Source organism: Drosophila serrata, unplaced genomic scaffold (genome assembly GCF_035046125.1).
Source record: "Drosophila serrata isolate PLE 108 unplaced genomic scaffold, ASM3504612v1 contig_152, whole genome shotgun sequence".
Classification (NCBI taxonomy): domain Eukaryota; kingdom Metazoa; phylum Arthropoda; class Insecta; order Diptera; family Drosophilidae; genus Drosophila; species Drosophila serrata.
This window is the reverse complement of record NW_028257050.1, coordinates 1-21856: the sequence shown is the minus strand read 5'-3', so window position 1 is coordinate 21856 and position 21856 is coordinate 1. Positions and strand designations below refer to the sequence as shown.

Genomic DNA, 21856 nt, shown 5'->3' with positions numbered 1-21856 from the left:
CCTTTTTTTTCTCCATCTCCTTCATGTCGCCGTAGTTGTTGTTTAGCGGGTTGTTTACATTTTATGGTTATATATTCTCCTTACAAATCATTTTGGTTTGTTTTTTCAATCCGCCCAACTTCAGGTTTGCTTCTCATGGTGGTTTCCAATGAAGTCTAAAGGATAATTGATCTGAAATTGCCAGATATTCATATATCCCTTATTTTAAACATTGCACTTCATAAACAATAGCTTGATATAAGAATTTAAAGTTGATTATTTATTTTCAAAAGTGATAGACACTAGCAACCGTCCAAGATATTTCATTGTTTCGAAACATGGCAAATCAGGATCATCAGTGTCCAAGGATAACAACCTAAAACTATCCTTACTTAAAGTGAATAACCCACTCAATTCCAATAGAAACCTGAATTGATTTCAATGGAAACCCCGTTGCCTCATGGAAACTAACCAACCGTTTTGAATTTATAATTGGGTGTTGCAAGCAGTGCTGCCAATTTGGATTTTTTCCCGTCAAAACTGGCTTTTTTTAAAGGCTAACTGCTGGAAAAATTTGTGAATTGCGGGAATTGTGAAAAGCGGGAATTCTGGCTTTTTTGGAAATTGAATTGGCTTTTTCCCGATTTTTTTTGTGTTGTTAAAACTTAAATACAAAATATGAAAAAGTGGCAGCTAAAAAGTTAGCTTTACAAACAAACCAGATAATGTAGCGACGTATCGTTTGGTTTAATTGATATACGCTAATGTCATAACTCGCTTAGTGTTTCCATCTCTATATAAAAAGTGCGCGTAAATTGTTAGCAAGTTCTAAAATGCCGAAGGAGTATAAACAAAAATGCTGCGATGTCTGGCTTAAAAGTGATGAATTTAAGGCATGGATTCGCAGGGATGACACAGACCTGCAAAGGGTTTATTGCAACTATTGCAAGACTACTATTACAGCTAAACTTAGTGATCTGCGAGCTCACGCTGCAACAAAGAAGCATACTTGTGCAAGCAAAAGATATTCATTTCTATTTATATTCATTTTTATTTTAATATACAGAAACAGATTGCGAAGGGTCGGGAAATGCTGCGTCGACTATGAAGTGCCAATCAAATATCTGCAGATTATAGGAACTATTAGGTCTTACGAAAATAAGGAAGACCATGAAGAAATTGATCAAATTATGGAAATCTTTTGAACAAAAATGAACTTATTAAATTGTTATATTTTTGACATTTTTTCTATTTTTTATACATTTGTTTCAGCCTTTTTTTGGATTTTTTTATAAATTTTTTAAGCTTTTTTTTTCACTTCTCCCGTCAAAAACAGCTTTTTTTGTTGGTCAAAAGTTGGCAGCACTGGTTGCAAGGTTAAATCCCGCTGCTTGCCACTGGAAATAAAAGGCCAGCCAGTCGAAAAACGAACAGCGAACAGCCAACAGTAATCAGCAGCAGCAGAAGAAGCAGAAGCAACAACAGCGGCTGCCAACACTCATTTTAAGCCATCCTCCTAGTGGGGGAGTCCCCGTCTGTGTTTAAACTGGTCGATTTCATATTGCATTTCGTATAAGCCGCTTTAAATTCAAAGTGTGCGCAGCAGAGCAAAAGCCAAATGGTTGAAATTATTTGCACAATACCGTCCTTCCATACATAAGTATATAGATACATACATATATATATATGCGATTTTACATAAATACATATATATTGGTTATGATTTCAGCTTCCAGTGACATTTTTATTGATTTTCAAGAGCCAACACACAATGATGATTGACCATTCATCGTGGTGTCCCACTTCAGAAACTTATTTCAAGATTATTCTGCATCATATTCTCTTTGGGCAATTGCCATGACTATACATATCTCTGCTGCATGCCGCCTATATCAGCATCAACTGCTGCTGCCGCTGCTGCTGCTGCATTCATTTAATGCCTTCGCCCGCAGTTGGGGTTTTTGGGCCAGAATTCGTATGGCATCGTATCTGACTGCGAACCCAAAAGCCCCCAAGTGCCACATGGCCCGGACTGTCTGTTCTGTCTGCCAGTTTGCCTGGTTGCCTGTGTTTGCCTCTCTGTGCCTGCCAACAACTGCCTGCCAATGAACAATTTTGCCGGTTTTTCATTTTTTTTTTCTTTTACTCTGTCCGCTGTTACTGGGATTTTAGTGCTCCACTCTGCCGCTCCACTCATTGCTCGACGACTCTGCAGCACCGCCGGGCTCTGGCTCTGGCTCTGGTTCTGTTATTGTTGTTGTTCTTGGCAGCGGCAGCGGCGGCATCATCATCGTTTTTCATTTTAACAGGCGCAGCCAGGAAAAAAGGCACAAAAATAAAAGTATAAATAAAAAGAACGAACGTTCATTTCAGTCGCTGGCTGATGGCTGCACCGTGAGAAATATATCATTTTGGTAGAAAATATTGAAACTATAAAAAATTTATTATATAAATAGGATTAAACCTGGCCTTAAAATATTTACTAACGTATTTTCTAAAAGTTACAATTGAAAGGTAAAACTGTAACTCGGTTTTATAAACATTTAGCCTAACTTGGTGCAGACAAATGTACCTAAAATTCTCATGTATGAATTCGGGGGAGAATGTAACACTTGGTATAATCAGTACTTTGAGGTTTCTTGGTTGCTTCTTTACTGAAAAGATCTTTTTGTGATTGATATCGAGATAGCTAGAATCTCAGATATTACCAAATACGGATACTGTTACCAAATACAGATTCTAGCCAAAAACCTCAGATACTCCTTTGATTTTCAATCTCCAGTTAGACTCCATTCCTTAAAAATATATGAATAAGGAGTTATATTTATAAGCGCCTAGATAATTTTTTGAAAATTATGTAAAAATACGCAAGCATGGTTATTTAAAAACATAATTCTTCTGTTAGTTTCTGTGTACTAGCTTCGTTTTGAATGCATACATATTTATATATATATATCTTCAGATATATATATATACATATATATAGAGAGAGAAGTGTGTTTGTGTTCGCTTGTTTTTCAGTTCACTCGTTTGGATACACACCACGAACGAAACGAAACGAAACGCTGCGAACGAGTCGGGGTCGGATTTGGATCGGTCCGGACAGCAGCAGAGCTCTGGGCTTTGCCTTTTGCTTTTGCTTTGCTGCTCCTGCTCTGGCTCTGACTATAGCTATGGCTCTGGCTCTGGCTCTGGCTCTTGCCGGTTCTGGCTCTGACGCTAACGCTGACTGTGACTCTGACTCTGGCTCTGGCTCGACTCTCTGGTTGTGGAGCCCAGTGTGCGATTCATGGGACATATTTGTCTGAGCTCTCAGAGTGGTTGACTGCCTGCTTCGTTCGCTTTTACTGCTGGCTGGCTGGCTGCCTTTCCGCCGCTCAGTCAGTTCGCCAGTAAGTGTTTCTGGGGGAGAGGGCGAACGTTGCTGGCGGGGATTGGAGGGACTGCTCTGCTGGCACAGCGAACGAATGAATGTACATGCGAAGCGAACGAACCAAACCCAACCGAACCGAGCAGATTCAAAGCGACTTCTGCTGTTGTTCGCAGTAAAATGAATATACGAGTAGAATGTCTGCCTCTATATACAGTCGAACTTCTATAACTCGAACGATCCATAAAAATCAATATTTAATTAATGTTTAATATAATATATTATGTGTTTGAGACATAAAAGAGATGGGAAAATGTTTTAGATTAACTTGTCTTAAGGGTTTCTCTTTAAAATTAAGTTGAAATTTATTATATAAAGCAAAGTTTATAATATCTTGTTTTGAACTATTCTCATGAGACTATAACAAAATTCTCTCAGTGTTCTTGAGGATCCCATTGTAAATGGTAGATCGATCAACTCAGATGTCGTACTGTATATTCATTTACGACCTGTATGTCTGCCTGAGTTGCTGCACACAACCTTACAAACTTTCGATTCGCTCATAAAATTTCCAAGCAAGCACAAACAGAAATTGCATGAGCATACGGTCTACTCGAATTCAGATTCAGACTCGGGATTCAGACTCAGATTGGGGAGTTGTGGTCGTCGGAGTCCCACACTTTGAGGATGTCTAATGAGCGACAGTGTGACTGACTGCCTGTCGCTCAGCTGGTCTCAGTTCTTTCTCTATTTTGCAGTTGCCTGCTCTGGCTCCTAGGGCTAAACCCCTTTTTCGATCCGCAAACAAACAAAAAAAAGAAGCACTGCACTTGCGGGGGTGGAGAGTTGGCTAGCTAGAGAATGCTACGGGATGTGGTAAAATAATTTTTGCCCACTTCCCATTCTCAGTGCATGCAACACACTGGTTGGTTTCTATACCCTTGCACTTGGTGCTGGCAATTTTCCAGAGTAGACCCAGTTATGATAAAATGATTATTTAATATGAATTATATCTATAAGATAGTTTGTAAATGAGAATAGCAATGTATCTTGTAGATACATTTTCGTATTTCTAAACAAATCAAGCAGTTTTTTGTTAAATTCTTATATGAACAACAAAAATCAACCTTAAAGGATAATTTTGTCTTTGTAAACTTTATCTTTCGATGCTTTTGGCCCTGATAATCTGCTAGTTTTCTTTCCCAGATCTTGGCAAGCTGAAAGACTTATAATGATGGTTCTTTTACCAAGGGTATTTAAAGCTGCGATTCGAATGTATATTAGCCTCTTCCCTTGTTTTCATTTTTATGATATCCCCAAGTTTATTACTTTTTCTCTTTCGCTGACTGGCTGGCTGGCTGTGTTTATAATTTCCCTGGCCCCGTCTGTGCTGGTCTCCTCTACCGTATGTGTGCCGCTCCTTTGTGCTTTTAATTCGCTTATTTTTTTATCTCTTGGTCCCGCCGCATAACAAGCACATGTAGTATGCCGCAGACCTTGTTTTTTTTGCCCGCTTGCCACATTCATCGCTAAAGGTTTTAAGGTGATAAGCCACAAAGGTCCCCAGTACCCGGTACCTGTACCATGGCAGCAGCTGACAGCCAGACATAAACATACCTGGCCACAAGCAAGCACACCTATTCCATATCATACATATTCTTCTTATTTAAATGAATGTGTCCACATATATGACACGGCAGAAAGCCACAGCAAAGGTGAAGTGCTATGCTCCGTCTTCGAGAGCCAAAAGTCGAACTTGTGGCCAAAATGGTGCTGCATCATTGTGGCATCTTGAAGGCAGGCGAGAGTTTATGATGATGGGATCCTCAAGTGGGCTCCAAGGGCAATCTTGCAAAAGATCACGATCCCAAATACGATCGAACTCAGTTTTGGCGCGCAAATCTTGACTGATTTCTATTTTGTATCTGATGGATTGCGCAGGAGTTTGTTGTTGTTCTTGTTTGTTTTTTATTTTGATTTATATATCTTTGGGTTGCTCAAACCTCGAGTGCGCGAATTCAGTTTTTTCTTTATGCTTTGTGTGTTTGCCTCGCATTATTTTCGTTATAAATGATTTCATTGTTGTTGTTCCCGCTCTGTGCTCGGCGCTTGTTTTTCTTTTCCAAGTATTTTTTCTACGCGACCACAAAAGAGAGCGCCAAATACAAACGTGGGCCGACCTGCACCCCCCTTTGACGCCGCCCCGGTCCGCCGCCGCACAAAGCATTCTATCCGGCCTGGCCTTTAGCAGCTCCCCTCCCGCTTTGCCTTTTGCCGTTGCTGCTGATTTTGCCAGCTTGCTTGCTATTCTCGTCATCGTCTCGCAACTCAAGTGTACGCCGCTGCCACCGCCCTTGGCCCCCCCCCCCAGAACCCCCTCTCGCAAAAAGCGACTCTACGTCCGTCGTTCGGTGTACGAATGCGAAATGCGAAATACACAGATACGAGAATTACGAATACGAATACGTTCGAATTTTATTATATTCCAACATTTAGAGTGCTCGTGTGTATGTGTGTGTGTGTATCTGTATCCGTACCTCTGTGTGTGCATGTTTCTGTTCCTTATCTACGTCTTTGTCATCGTTGCCGTTGCCTTTCGTTCGCTTCGAGCGCGCCATAACTACCACAGCCACTTGCCCGGTCCCCGGGTAGCCACAGCCATCGACATCGCCATAGCCAAAGACCCTTCGTAACCCCCCCTTGGAACGCTTCAAGTTGCAGCCGTCCGACGCCGTTGTCGCTCTTTGCTCTTCGTTCGTCGTTCGTTCGCTGGTTGGTTTTCGTTGCTTGCTTGCTTGCTTGGTTTGTTGGTTCGTTCCACATAGCTTTTATGCCCCGCTCCGCACCATACCGCCCCGCACCCATATCATCCCATCCCATGCTTTGCCATCCCATGCTTTGCCATCCCATGCCATGCCGCCGCCTTGTGCCGTCAGTTCGTCGTCGTACATTTCATTTCACTTCACTTAATTTCTCAGATACCAAAACGAACAGCGTTCGCTTCGTCGTTCGTTCGTTCGTTCGTACGTTTTGTTTTTTCTTGCCGCTGCCTCTGTGGCTGTGCAGTGGCTTAGTCAGCCTTTAATTAAAAGGGGAGTGAGACAATGGTGGGACTCTTATAACTAATTAGGTCCTTGCAAACTCTGATAATTAAATATATTTATGGGACTTTCATATTTAAATTTTGAAATATTAATTTTTTTTATAAAAAATTAATTAATAAGCCTAATATAATAAGTACTTATAAGTTCGTGGTAAACTTAAAAAATACTTATCACATGGAAAGCACTCAATGAGCCCCCTTTTGGGTACGCCCCCCACTAGCTGCTGAGCTCTCTCTCTCTTCTCCTTCTCCGCTGGGGTTTTTACCATGGCCCTCTGCCTGTGTGTGTGAGTGTTTCGAATTGCTGTCGACTTAAGCTTTATGTGCACGTCTGCTGCGAACACGAATACGAATACACTACCACCAGGGCGAGATAGTGAGTGCGACTGTATGAGTGTGCCTGTTTGTGTTGTTGAGCTTTTTCTTGATTTTCTTATAAGTTATAGGCGGCAAAAAAGTTAAAGTCGTGTCGCATCGCACCGAGTTTCTGGTGTTCTGCCTGCCTGCAGACTGTTTCAAGAGTTGTTATTGTTCCGAGCAGCTTGACTTGACTGGCTGGCTGGCGTTTATGAATTCCGAATTCCTCCCCCTCTGACCGGGTTATAATTGTGAGCTCTCGGGTAAGTGGCGGCGGCAGTGGGAGGAGCAGAAGGAATCCCGAAATTCCACCTCGGGCAATGTCAGGAAAAGGTCGAGGGGGGAGAGCGGAGGCAGTTGTGTTGGCCTGGCCCGCTTTCCTCATCCCTCATGCCATGAGAGATTGGGACCCAAAAACATCTGATTGCCCTGAATGTGTGTTTACGCTGGATTACCAACTCAATCATATGCTCAACTCGCCCCTGTATGTGTGTGTGTGTGTGCAGTGGGTTAATTGCGGTTGCCGCTTGGTTAATTCATAGTTTTGCTATCACTTTCGTTTAAATAAACAAGTACAGCGTCCAACCTTCTACGGAATATGCCACCTGCCGGCCGGCATTTGCCGTCTTAGCCACCTTTTGCTTTCAACACTAACCTCTATTCCATTCCATTGCCATTTCAGGAGCTAATTGGACAGAACAGTAACGACAGCTCCAGTGGCGGGGCGCATAGTGGTATGGGCTCTGGTCCGCCCGGCACACCCAATCCCCAACAGGTGATGCGACCCACACCCTCGCCCACCGGTTCCTCCGGTTCACGTTCCATGTCCCCGGCAGTGGGTAAGTAACCAACACCTGAAAATCGGAAGTCCATGCATTACAAAACCTCCATTCTTACACACAGCCCAAAACCATCCAATCTCGCGTCCGGCGAGCAACCAGTCAAGCAGCGGCGTACCCATGCAACAGCCACCAGTGGGAGCGATAGGTGGACCACCACCGATGCCTCCGCATCCCGGCATGCCAGGCGGCCCGCCCCAGCAGCAGCAGCAATCTCAGCAGCAACAACAACAGGCCTCGAATTCGGCTTCGTCGGCAAGCAATTCGCCGCAACAAACTCCGCCACCGGGACCTCCGCCGCCCAATCAACAGGGCATCAATAACATGGCAACACCACCGCCACCGCCGCAGGGAGCGGCGGGAGGAGGCTACCCAATGCCGCCCCACATGCACGGCGGCTACAAGATGGGTGGACCGGGCCAGAGTCCTGGTGGTCAGAGCTATCCGCCGCAACAGCCACAGCAATATCCACCAGGTACGATTTTGGGTGTATTAAGAAAGTGTTTCCTGTTCACTTTCCTTAAACACAACTTGAAGTCATGGCTAACCGTTCGAATCTTTCTCAGGTAACTACCCGCCACGCCCACAATATCCGCCTGGCGCGTACGCCACAGGCCCACCACCACCTCCAACAAGCCAACAAGCAGGAGCCGGTGGAGCCAACAGCATGCCCTCGGGCGCACAGGCTGGTGGCTATCCCGGTCGGGGGATGCCCAACCATAGTGGCCAATATCCGCCGTATCAGTGGGTACCCCCCTCGCCGCAGCAAGGCGTGCCGGGCGGAGGTGCTCCAGGTGGTGGTGCAATGGTCGGAAATCATGTCCAGGGCAAGGGCACACCGCCACCGCCATCAGTTGTGGGTGGTCAGCCACCTCCGCCTCAAGGAAGCGGATCCCCGCGGCCTCTCACCTATCTGAAGCAGCATTTACAGCACAAGGGCGGCTACGGAGGAAGTCCAACACCGCCACAAGGCCCACAAGGCTACGGTAACGGGCCGACCGGTATGCATCCGGGCATGCCGATGGGTCCACCCCATCACATGGGACCGCCACACGGACCCACTAACATGGGTCCGCCCACTACCACGCCACCTCAGGCGCAGATTCTCCAGGGTGGCCAACCTCCGGGACAGGGACAAGCTCCTGGACCGGAAAGTGGCGGTGGTCCGGAGCATATTTCGCAGGATAACGGCATAAGTTCGTCGGGGCCGACGGGTGGTGCGGCGGGAATGCATGCTGTTACCGCAGTAGTCACCACTGGACCGGATGGTACGCCTATGGACGAAGTCAGTCAGCAGAGCACACTATCGAATGCCTCGGCGGGTAAGTACAGCATGTCCATTGCGCTTCGAACGAATCAGTTGACTAACTTGTTTACATCTCCGACAGCATCCGGCGAAGATCCACAATGCACCACACCAAAGTCGCGCAAAAATGATCCCTATGGCCAAAGTCATCTAGCTCCGCCTAGCACATCGCCGCATCCAGTTGTGATGCACCCAGGTGGCGGCGGTGGTCCTGGAGAGGAGTATGACATGAGTTCACCTCCCAATTGGCCGCGTCCGACTGGTAGCCCGGTAAGGATCTCCTGAAATTATTCATACATCACCAATTAACGTGCGTCCATTTCCACAGCAGGTGTTCAACCATGTACCCCAGGTGCCCCAAGAGCCCTTCCGTAGCACTATTACCACGACCAAGAAATCGGACTCGCTGTGCAAGCTATACGAGATGGATGATAATCCGGATAGGCGCGGATGGCTGGACAAGCTCCGGTCGTTCATGGAGGAGCGGCGAACACCGATTACCGCCTGCCCAACCATCTCAAAACAGCCACTCGATTTATATAGGTTATATATTTATGTAAAAGAACGTGGCGGATTCGTCGAGGTATGCAAGGTGCCGTAGTAACTCCTTTTACTAACTTCTTTTATAGATTTACCTACTACTAGCAACAAAACCAAACCAAATCAACCAAAAAACCAACCCAAAGAACACCATCACCACCAACGTAGTTAACACAAAACCAAAAACCAAATTCAAATGAAAGATATATATTCACATAAATAGACAGACACGAGTCCCATATATATATATATTGTATGTGATTCGGCCAAAGTAAAAATTGAACAGCAAACTAAAGTCAAGCCACCAACCATTTAGACCCTACAGCCTGCAGCCACTCCGATATCCATGTGTCTAAATTGTGTAGCTGCATCCAGGCAGTCTGCTTTCCGTAGGAAGAAGCAAAAAAGCAATCAATCCCCTATTGTTCAGCTTTGGTTTCCCCCTAGACAGCATGCTCCAAGCCGAATCCAACCAAGCACAACTCAATCTCTACCTATTTACTTACCTATTTTTTATCAAAAAATATCTGTAGAAATATCTTTGTGCCGGCATGCTCTCAGATTCTCACTTATTTCATTTGTGATGCAATTTATGACTAGCATTTTCATAAATTTTATCGTTATGGTTTTGTAGAAACTTAATTTAATCAAGGCCTGATTCCCAGCTAATCGATAGCGCCAATTGGATGACAGTAATGATCGATATATATTGATATTTAACGTAAAATACATTAAAACTGTTTTATTTATTTCTATATTTTAACGTTAAATTCAATATTTACAATTTCGATGTGTCAAATTCAAATTCTATGATGTTTCAATAGAATATTGAGCGCGATTTATAATATTGGAATTATCCTCTCGGTATATATCGCTACGTTAAATCGAAATTTTGTGCACAAATTGATTGCTCTGCCTGTTGTTTATTTGAGGATTTCCCTCCATTTGTTTATTGAATTTATTCTTATTCAATTTTTCGTTTACTATCAAATAATTATAAATACATTTTTAAAGTATGTTTAATTTTGATGTTTAAAGACACATTGAGTATTTCGAAAAAGGTTACCAAATTATTGTGTTTATTTTTTTATTCGTGTTGATTTTTTTTGGTTTTGCCCCCTAGTTATCCCCTAATCCTCCTGTCTCCCTATTTCCCCTTAATTTTTCTATGTAGTTAGCATCATTTACCCTAGAACCTAAGAATCTAGAATGTTGGTTCTCCTTCCTAAATTGCTAAAACTGCATCCACACGAAATCTGTTTTTGTGCTCGCAAAAAACTTTTAATTCTCTATTTTCAACCGTCATGAACTTTTTAAATCGCATTGTGGCGACCCCGTTTATTAATATCCCTCCGATTCTCTTCCGTTCCGCCGCCAGGTGACCAAGAGCAAGACCTGGAAGGATATTGCTGGACTCTTGGGCATCGGTGCAAGCAGTAGTGCCGCTTATACGCTGCGGAAGCACTACACCAAAAACCTCCTGACCTTCGAGTGTCACTTTGATCGTGGCGATATTGATCCGTTGCCGATCATCCAGCAGGTGGAAGCTGGCAGCAAAAAGAAGACGGCCAAGGCAGCGTCAGTTCCATCGCCAGGTAAGTGTTTGCTTTGTAGAACATCTTTTAAGTACTTTCGATGCTTAATTTAAAATTCCTTTCGTTTTTTACTATGTTTGCCCTGGCCAAATCCGAAAACGATATTGAATTTAACTTGCAACCCAACGGTGGTGGTCATTTGGATGCTGGAACCACAAACTCCACAGGTTCGTCAAATTCACAGGACTCGTTCCCAGCACCTCCAGGCTCCGCTCCAAATGCCGCAATCGATGGTTATCCCGGCTATCCAGGCGGGAGTCCGTATCCGGGAGCTAGCGGGCCGCAGCCGGATTATGCCACATCGGGACAAATGCAGCGCCCACCCTCCCAGAATAACCCGCAGCAGACTCCTCATCCCGGTAAGCGAGAACTTTTCTCTATGGACAAACATTTTATGTATATTTCACCCAGTGTGTATGAGATCTGTTTAGTTTTATTGCAAACGGAATGCATTATAGTTCGCTTAGCTGCCCGATATAATCACTAAATTGATAATGTCTAGATATTTGAAGTATTATTAAAGTTTGGAGTGTAATATTGAATTGGTTTGTTTGAATTTGTTGCTTAATAAGTATTTTAGCTAGACTCAATTTTTCGTATATTTATTAGACTAATTATATTTCTGATAAAAGAAAAACCCAGAAAATAAGATTTGTCGTGATTGTTAAGACTTGCACTACTTTATAAAATAAGTTAAAGGGTAGCTAATCGAATTACACTGCAGTGCTGTGTAGAAAATTATCTCAGATCTTTTTGACCATGTTTTGTGTTCTTGGATTCATGTTTGTTTTTTTTTTTTTAAACTATTGCCAAATTGTGTTATCTGATATATAGATGATATGCTTCCCTTTCGATCCTAACTCTTTTTGTACATATATTATATACCAACGTGTTTAATATATAAGTATACGATTTTACTACACTTTTTTGTTGATTGATTATCTATTATTATTCATTGTTGATGTGTGTGTTTATTTTGTTTATTCATTTTTATGTTTTGTAACCTTTGTGTGGGGCGCACTACTAAAATATATATAAATCTCCACAACCACCAACAAACCATCACCACAACGATGTTTCCATGTATCCATCTTCACCACCAACAACAATTAAAACAACAACAACAACCAACAACAAAAACAAATTCATTGTGTGATTGATTCATTGACTCATTCATTCATTTCGATTCATCCAAACCAAATCAAATCAAATCAAATCATCCAAAAAACCGCCGCTTACCGCCTCTCTCAGGCGCCGCTGCCGCAGTCGCAGCCGCTGTTGCCGCCGGCGAAAATATAAGCGTAAGCAATCCCTTTGAGGATCCCGTTGCTGGCGGTGGTCAACCGGGCTCGGTAACTGGTCCCGGTTCTGGTCCTGGTCCTGGTCCCGGTGCTGGAACTGCTGCTGCTGTGGTCGGTGGTGGCCCCCAAATAATACCGCCACCACCACCCCATTCACCGCACACGGCAGGCCAACAACAACAACAACAGCAGCATCCCCATCCGCAGCACCTGGCGCCGCCGCCACCACAGCAGCAACAGCAACCACAGGGGCCGCAGCCACCGCCAGCACCACAGCACCATGGGCCTGGTCCGGTACCACCGTCCTCGCCGCAGCAGCAGCAGCAGCATGTGCGACCAAACGCCGCCGGAGCACCTTATCCGCCGGGTGGCTCTGGTTACCCAACGCCTGTTGTGTCTAGAACGCCAGGTATACTCATCTTTTATTTTGCTCCCTCCATCATCTCTTTCATTTTTCTATTGTTCATAAATAATTTCCTATTCTTTGTTACGCCAGCGCCTTTAGTTTCTCCATCTGTTGCCTTTTTCTAGGATTAACGTTTGTGCTACTTAGTTTTAGTATTATTAAAATATGAATTGCATGAATAGTAAAAAACTGCATCACTAAAAGCTACAACTACTAAATACTAACTAACTACTCTACTAACAAACAAACTCTACTAACTTATTTTATTGCACTGTACATTTTTTTAGATCATTATTGGTCTGCTTTTACATTTTCCAAATGTTTAAATTAATTTTATACAACTTTCGCATATTATTTACTTATCATAAAGAACTTATTTTAATTTTGTGTTAAATCAATCAAAGATATCTTTAATTTTCGGCTTTAAATTTGTTTAGTTTTATATTAATTAGAAAATTTACGTGTACGCCTCATATGGCTATCCTCCGTATGCGTTTTAATAGAAATATTCGATTTACAGTGCAATTTTCAGATTTCTAGACAAAGTTTAATAATGATTTTTGCCCATTCCTATTTGCAGGCTCACCCTATCCATCACAGCCGGGAGCTTACGGCCAGTACGGCTCGAGCGATCAGTACAATGCCAGTGGCCCGCCGGGCCAGCCATTTGGACAGGGTCCAGGACAATATCCGCCGCCGCAGAACCGCAGCATGTACCCTCCCTATGGGCCGGAGGGGGAAGCGTGAGTGCATCCCAATTTACCCCACACAAGACACCACCACACCACACACCAGACCTCTCACATCCTCTGTACTGTAACTGCCCGAAATAGAATCACTGGACTGAGCTCGTCGCAAGCTGTGCTTCTTAAAGAATCGAGAAAGCCTTCGCTAATTCAAAATTCTTTTATATCTTTCACACAGTCCTCCAACTGGTGCCAATCAGTACGGTCCTTATGGTAATCGACCCTACAGTCAGCCTCCGCCGGGAGCACCTCAGCCACCGGCGCAAACGGTGGCGGGTGGTCCGCCCACGAGCGGAGCTCCAGGAGCGCCACCCAGCAGCGCCTATCCAACGGGCAGGCCGGCTCAGCAGGACTATTACCAACCGCCACCAGATCAAGTAAGTTATGGAGAGGGAAAGTCTACTCGTAGCAAATCCAAAATAAAATGATCGAAAAGTATTCGCGCATGTTCTGAGTGGATATACCTAACAGAAACTTCAATTTTTAACGACTTTTCAGAGTCCACAGCCACGACGGCATCCCGATTTCATCAAAGACTCGCCGCAGCCTTATCCAGGCTACAATGCTAGGCCTCAGATTTATGGTAAGTACTACGAAACTTGAAAGTAAACGGCTCTCTAATCCATCAACCCTTTCATCAGGTGCTTGGCAAGGTGGTAACCAGCAGTATCGGCCTCAATACCCGACCTCACCTGCACCTCCACAGAGCTGGGGAAGTGCTCCCCCGCGCGGAGCAGCTCCTCCGCCGGGTGCACCTCACGGCCCGCCCCTTCAGCCACCGGCGGGTGTGGCGCAATGGGATCAGCATCGTTATCCACCACAGCAGGGTCCGCCGCCACCACCGCAGCAACAGCAACAACAGCAGCAGCAACAACAACAACAGCAGCAGCAACAGCCGCCTTACCAGCAGGTGGCTGGACCTCCTGGACAACCCCAGCCACAGGCGCCACCACAGTGGGCACAGATGAATGCAGGACAGACTCCGCAACCTGGTATTGCTCCACCCGGCTCTCCACTACGCCCGCCCTCCGGTCCCGGACAGCCGCAACAACGAATGCCCGGAATGCCGCCACAACAGCAGCAAGCACAGCAACAGCAGCAGCCTCCGGTCGGTGGGGCTCAACAGCCACCGCCACCACAGCAGGCAAGCCACGGCGGGGTTCCATCGCCAGGCATGCCCCAAGTGGGTCCCGGTGGAATGGTGAAGCAACCTTATGCCATGCCACCACCGCCATCCCAGGTGGTAGGCGGTCAGCAAGTGGGCCAGCAGGTTCCACCCAGCGGAATGATGGTGCCCCAGAAGCAGCCCCCGATGATGCCAGGCCAGGGAATGCAGCAGCAGCCGTTGCAGCAACACCCCCAGCAGCCGCCGCATCAACACCACCAGCATCCTCATCAGCACCCACATTCGCATCCTCATCAGCACCCGCAGCATCCGCACCAGATGCCGCCCAATCAGCAGACACCCGGCGGTGGCTACGGCCCGCAGGGACCACCCGGCAGTGGAGCAGCCCAGTTGGTAAAGAAGGAACTGATCTTTCCGCACGACAGCGTCGAGTCCACCACGCCAGTGCTGTACCGAAGAAAGCGACTAACGAAGGCGGACGTGTGCCCGGTGGATCCGTGGCGGATATTCATGGCCATGCGATCCGGTCTGCTTACAGAGTGCACCTGGGCCCTAGATGTGCTCAATGTCCTTCTGTTCGACGACTCGACGGTGCAGTTCTTTGGCATCTCGAACCTTCCCGGTCTGCTGACTCTGCTGCTGGAGCATTTCCAGAAGAATCTCGCCGAAATGTTCGACGAACGGGATTGCGATGAGTTGCCTTCTTCCTCGCAGCTTGGCGAGGATGCGGCGGCTGATGACGACGCGGACAGCGGCACCGTGATGTGCGATAAACAGCGACGAACCAGCGGACACCGACAGTCACGATGTGTGCGGAGCATCAGCAGCTACAATCGACGCCGTCACTATGAGAACATGGATCGAGGTGGCAAAGGTAGCGACTCGGAAGAGGATGCCGACGAGGGCATCGATCTGGGCCAAGTACGTGTGCAGCCCAATCCGGAGGAGCGTTCACTGCTGCTCTCTTTCACACCCAACTACACGATGGTCACGCGAAAGGGTGTGCCTGTACGGATCCAAACGGCTGACCACGACATCTTCGTGGACGAGCGCCAGAAGGCGTGGGACATTGACACCAATCGCCTGTACGAACAGCTAGAGCCCGTGGGCAGCGATGCATGGACCTACGGATTCACCGAACCGGACCCCCTCGACGGCATTATCGATGTCTTTAAGTCGGAGATCGTAAACATTCCATTTGCACGCTACGTCCGCTCTGAAAAGAAATCATCGGCGAAATCGTTGGCCAAGAAGACGGAGATCAAGCAGGAGCCTATTAGCGCCGAGGAACAACAGCAGCCGCAGTCGACGTTAAACAAGAAGAGGCGGCTGGTGAGTGGCGACAACAGCAATAGCAGTAGCTGCGGAGCTGTCGCTGAGAGCAAGAAATCCAAGCTATCGGACGAGGATGAGTTCGCGCAACCCTCCAGCGCTGAGGTGAAGAAAGAACCGGGCAACGACAGTGACTGTCGGGCCATCGACATGGAAATCGAATCACCGCAGCACCAACACCAAGCGCAACGTTTAACCAACGGCGTTGCATCCTCGTCCACTTCCTCCTCTTCCACCTCACCGCCGGGCGTCGGTTTCGATCCCCGAAAGACTGTTAAGGACGCCGCCCAAGTGCTGCAGAGGAGACGTGACTCCACCTATGAGGACGAGTGCTATACACGCGACGAGGCGTCGCTGCATTTGGTCAACGAGAGCCAGGATTCCCTTGCGCGCCGTTGCATTGCCCTATCTAACATCTTCCGCAATCTGACATTCGTGCCCGGCAACGAAACGGTGCTGGCCAAGTCCACTCGCTTCTTAGCAGTGCTGGGGCGACTGCTACTCCTCAACCATGACCACTTGCGGCGCACACCCAAAACAAGGAACTACGACCGCGAAGAGGATACGGACTTTAGCGACTCATGCAGCTCGTTGCAAGGAGAGCGCGAGTGGTGGTGGGACTATCTGATTACCATTCGGGAAAATATGCTGGTGGCCATGGCTAACATAGCCGGACACTTGGAGCTGTCGCGCTACGATGAGCTCATTGCCCGCCCCCTGATCGATGGCCTGCTGCACTGGGCCGTGTGTCCCAGTGCCCACGGCCAGGATCCGTTCCCGTCGTGCGGCCCCAACACGGCTCTCTCGCCGCAGCGCCTGGCGCTGGAGGCTCTCTGCAAGCTGTGCGTGACGGATGCCAATGTGGACCTGGTTATTGCCACGCCACCGTTCTCGCGTTTGGAGAAGTTATGCGCCGTGCTCACGCGGCATTTGTGCCGCAACGAAGATCAGGTGTTGCGCGAGTTCTCCGTTAATCTGCTGCACTACCTGGCTGCCGCCGACAGTGCCATGGCGCGCACTGTGGCGCTCCAGTCACCGTGCATCTCCTATCTAGTGGCCTTCATCGAGCAGGCTGAGCAGACGGCACTTGGCGTCGCCAATCAGCACGGCATCAACTATCTGCGTGAGAATCCCGACTCGATGGGCACCAGCCTGGACATGCTGCGGCGGGCAGCCGGAACACTGCTCCATTTGGCCAAGCATCCAGACAACCGTTCGCTGTTTATGCAGCAAGAGCAGAGGCTACTCGGCCTGGTCATGTCGCACATCCTCGACCAACAGGTGGCGCTGATCATATCCCGGGTGCTGTATCAAGTGTCTCGCGGCACTGGGCCCATTCACTCGGTCGAGTTTCGGCTGCTTCAGCAGCGCCAGCAACAGCATCACCTGCAACAGCGACTGCAGCCTGGCGGAGCCGAGAAGACAGCTGCCGCCGCCGCTAGTGCGGCTGTGAAATCGGAACCAGAAGCTCCGGTTGCGGAAGCGAGTTCCTCGGAAGCGGCGACTACTACGAAGCCTGTTTCTTCAGCACCTCCAACATCAGCCACAACGGCCGTGGTGAACGACGAGAACAGCAACAGCAGCCAACAGCTGCCGCCGGCAGCCACCTTCAACGATGTGAGCAACAGCAGCACCAACAGCAACAGCTGCGGCACAGTCAGCAGCAATCAGACCAACAACAGCACCACTAACAGCAGCAGCCACAGTCACAGTCACAGCCACAGCAGTGCGACCAGCAGTCAATCGGCCGTCGCAGGCGCAGCAGCTTCATCCGTATTGGCCAGTGATCAGCAGCAGGTGAGCAATAAGGTGGCCGCCGTGACCGCTGCGGCTCTCAGCAACGCTAGTGCAGCGGCAGCAGCAGCAGCTGCTGCAGCGGCGGCGGCAGCGGCTTCTTCGGTTGCCCCGCCACCACCATCACCGGCGAACACCGCTGCTGCAGCGGTGGCCCAGCCAGCGGCACCGCCACCAACTAATGCAGGAACAACGACCGCCGTTGCGTAGTATACGACAATGATGCCAGCGTCCTACTACTGGCCACGAACCCCCCGAGGGGCAGTCGACTGATCTGGAGCTGTAGCTGCAGCTAAAGTTGGATCTGAAGCTGGAGATGGAGAATCCTGGGAGCTTCGAGGTAGCCTCGAGTCGATGTAATCAACGCTTGTAAATTTACTTAACTGGCACCACGGGGAGAGGAGAGTCATAAAGGCGGAGAAGAAAGTGGTATCCAGGCTTCAAGGATAGCGAAAGCGACTGTTGGGATGGGATGCAAGACGTCTATACAATAACAACTGTATATTTTTTCACACTCAAATCTAAAAATGGTAAATACGAGGAACTAAACTAAACCCTAAACTAAACTAAACTAAGCATTAAGCAATTGCATCAGCGAGCAACCACAAACATACGATAAAACTGAAGGGAGGAAGCTAGCTGTTCGGAAACGGAAAAAAAACTGACCGAACGATCGATCGGATAGGATCGGATCGGTTATTATTGATTATATATATTATCGAGACACGGAACATGCATAACGAAGAAGAAGGATAAGCGAAATTCAAGCACACAGCATACTTATTGTATTAAATTTAACAACTAATTGATGATGGAGAACAAAGAGGAGGAGGAATAAGTAACTAAAACATACATACATATATGCATAACGCACGCTATGGTTTATCGTATATTACAAATATATATATATATAGGAAATAAATGCATAAATTAACATTAACATTACATGAGATGCAACAATTGTGTATGATGAATAGTTTTTAAAAGAATTCTACCACTTACTAATTAATACCCTATATATTACAACAACAACAATGTGCGCAGCAGACAAAACTCAAACAGCAAGCAAAGGCAAACACAAGTAAAGCCCCAATTCGATTTACCTATATATACTGATTGTAATTGCAATTAAATGCGCAGATTTTACGCAAGAGAGGAGTAATAATGATGAGGATGTTAATGTCGATGAATGGAACATTAAAACAATATTGTACATACTTAACTATTATGTAAATTTCCACTGTATTTTTTTTTCGTTTTAACGCAATGTTACAAGGCACACACATGTAAGTGGCAGCACTGCATTTCGTATTTCGAATTTTGTATTTCATGCATGTCGTTTTGGGTTGGTTTTCGAAAATTCGTCTTCGATTTCGAGACGAATTTTTGAACAAAATCAATGCAACACACAGACAAAAGAAAAGAAAACAATTAACAAATAAAATCAAATTAGGTGATATAAATATATAAATATACATAGCGCATATATATACATACATAATGCATATATATATATATATAAAACAAGATTGGAAAACGAAAAACTGGAACAACAAACACCCTGTAATTGCTGTAATTTTTTATGTTAATTGTATTATTTGCTGGAAGTGCTGCTGCTTCACTTTATTTTTTATATATATATCGAACTTACTTAAGGCGTAAATGACAAGATAAATAATTAGGTTTTTATCGTAATCTTAATTTAAAATATATTAAATAAATAAAACAAAAAACCAATAAGCAAAACGAAATCCAAACAAACAAAAACAACATAAATGCTACAAACAAAAAACACAAAGCGAAGCGAAGCAAATCGAACTAAAAGCTGTAGAGAAGCACGCAAACCGACTATATTACCACACACACCACACTCCTCTCCACCCCACACACCCCCCAACCAACCAGCTTGGTGTTAGGAATTCGAATTCGAAACATCGCATCGGGTGCACTGTGCACACCAATTTGTATACTAAACTTTCTCACATACATAATTATAATGTCGTGCTACATACGAGAGAGAGACAGAGATCGAACTCCCGATCCTGGCTTCTAGTTCTCCCGGCAATCATCCTGGATATATCGGGCTGGTTTGCCTGGGCAGATCCGGAGGAACGAACAGAGATTGAGAGAGAGATGAGATAATAGAAAAGTGCTGCTGTTGATACGTGTGTATTCGTGTAGTTGTTTGCAAACAAAAAATATTATAACTCAGCATCTCGATATCGGATATATATAACGTGTAGTTACTAGTGTATAATTTTGCTAGGATGTAAATGTATGTCCCTCAAAACTTAATTTAATTATTTAATTAATATACATACATATATGATATAAAAAGCATTTGTTTTAATTTTTGAGTGATCCCGAATCTTTGGGGATTGAGATCAAGCTTCGAATCGCCAAGTCACTACAATAAAAAAAAATTACTGAAAACTACTGATGGAAGAGTTATAGGGACTGATTGGATTCTATGGATCAAAAATGTTAAAGCGCCGTAAAAAGATAAATGTCGAATTTTCATTTCGAATCGACAGAATTCGATTTGAATGGAAACTGGGGAAACGGGGGTTATCATGGCATAAGTGGAACTCCACCTCGTAAATGAGAAGATTTATATTAGCTTATTCTTTAGCAAGCCTTGAGAAAAATGAACTAAATTGTGCTGTGAAGGTACAACCCGGTAAAAATCAATTATTTTTTTTACAAAATATTAATTTTATTTATTAAATTATATTTTCTACAATTTGCAATTTAATTTCCGTCAAAATGATGTTAAAAATAATGTTAAAAATAATAATTTTAAAATCTCTGTTGATATTTATTTATTTACCAGTTTATTATTAGTTTTTTATTATTTTTAAGGTTATTAGTTAGTTTCTTATTTATGTTTTTGTTTTTAATCGATTATATTGTCAGTTTTAGTAAAATTGAGCGGAACCTTTTCTGCCCAATTAGTCGTGTAGCCCGTAAAGCTATACAAAAAAAAAATAGGTAGGAAAAAATGTTAGACAACTAAGATTCTTTTAAAAAAAAAAAATTTTCCTTTTAATGAGAAGTAATAGAATAAGTAAAACAGATCAAACAAATGATTCTGACTATTACTTCTCAGAAAAATTATATAAAACTAAAAAAATACAACCCAATTGAAAATAAAAAAGAGAAAATGAAAAACCAATAGATACAACATTAGAAATGGGTCTTGTTGATTTAAAAACTGTGGATTCCACTGCAAATGTAATTAATAAGGTGGAGACACAAAATATTGATTCACAGTTAACAAACATTTTATTGTCAATCATTGTTTTTATTCTGTGCGCAGTCATTTTGTATAAAGCTTATATGTTCCACAATAGGTGCATAACAAAAAGAGCAATAAATAAAAGCCAGGCTAATGACCTGGACAAGATATAATAAGCGCTCACAATATTTGAAATAAAATGTTTTTGAACATTTCACACAGAGTGGCGACTCACTAATTCTTCGCCCAAACAACTTAAATTATCCCATTAAATTACAAATACTTCATACCTGTGAAAATAATGCCACAGTACTCCCAGCTCGTTCCGAAGTTGTCCGTGAAATACAAATTCCCTCAGTAAAAAATCAAATACTGATATTAAATCAAGAAATTGATGAAGGAATTTATATCGCAAATACGATATCCAATCACAAAAATACTTATGTCCGTATTATAAATACAACAAATTCCAATAAGATTGTAAATTTAAATAAAATTAAATATGAAACTCTAAATAATTATGACATAATAAAAGAAACTAACGAAGGAAGAGATGACTTCGTTATGAAAAAGCTAATTAAAAACTTTCCGACCTTTGTTACAAAAAATGAATTAAAAGAGTTATGCACCAGATATACAGACATATTCGGACTGGAAACCGAATCGATAACAACAAATAATTTTTACAAGCAAAAGCTTAGAGTGAAGGATGATGAGCCTGTATACATTAAGAACTATAGAAGCCCTCACAGCCAAGTACAAGAAATCCAATCTCAAGTGCAAAAATCTAATAGATGACAAAATAGTCGAACCATCAACTTCAG

The 21856-nt window shown here is 44.8% G+C and overlaps 1 protein-coding gene across 5 annotated transcripts in view; it reads left to right on the top strand.

The window, feature by feature from the left end:
* The window catches only part of LOC147644579 (trithorax group protein osa-like), a 38393-nt gene extending 18262 nt beyond the window's left edge, over positions 1 to 20131 (top strand). The window contains exons 4-15 of one of the 5 annotated variants that reach the window (XM_086826142.1): positions 7492 to 7648; positions 7713 to 8123; positions 8215 to 8970; positions 9037 to 9224; positions 9283 to 9537; positions 10873 to 11089; positions 11257 to 11448; positions 12341 to 12799; positions 13377 to 13539; positions 13721 to 13919; positions 14041 to 14125; positions 14184 to 20131. In XM_086826142.1, the coding sequence (XP_086682268.1) occupies positions 7492 to 7648; positions 7713 to 8123; positions 8215 to 8970; positions 9037 to 9224; positions 9283 to 9537; positions 10873 to 11089; positions 11257 to 11448; positions 12341 to 12799; positions 13377 to 13539; positions 13721 to 13919; positions 14041 to 14125; positions 14184 to 18004 (6903 nt within the window). In that variant the 3' untranslated portion in view covers positions 18005 to 20131. Of the gene's footprint in view, positions 1 to 7491; positions 7649 to 7712; positions 8124 to 8214; positions 8971 to 9036; positions 9225 to 9282; positions 9547 to 10872; positions 11090 to 11256; positions 11449 to 12340; positions 12800 to 13181; positions 13284 to 13376; positions 13540 to 13720; positions 13920 to 14040; positions 14126 to 14183 lie in introns of those variants that run through there. The other 4 variants (XM_086826139.1, XM_086826140.1, XM_086826138.1 and 1 more) reach the window with 4 other exon arrangements.
* Positions 20132 to 21856: the final 1725 nt, after the last annotated feature.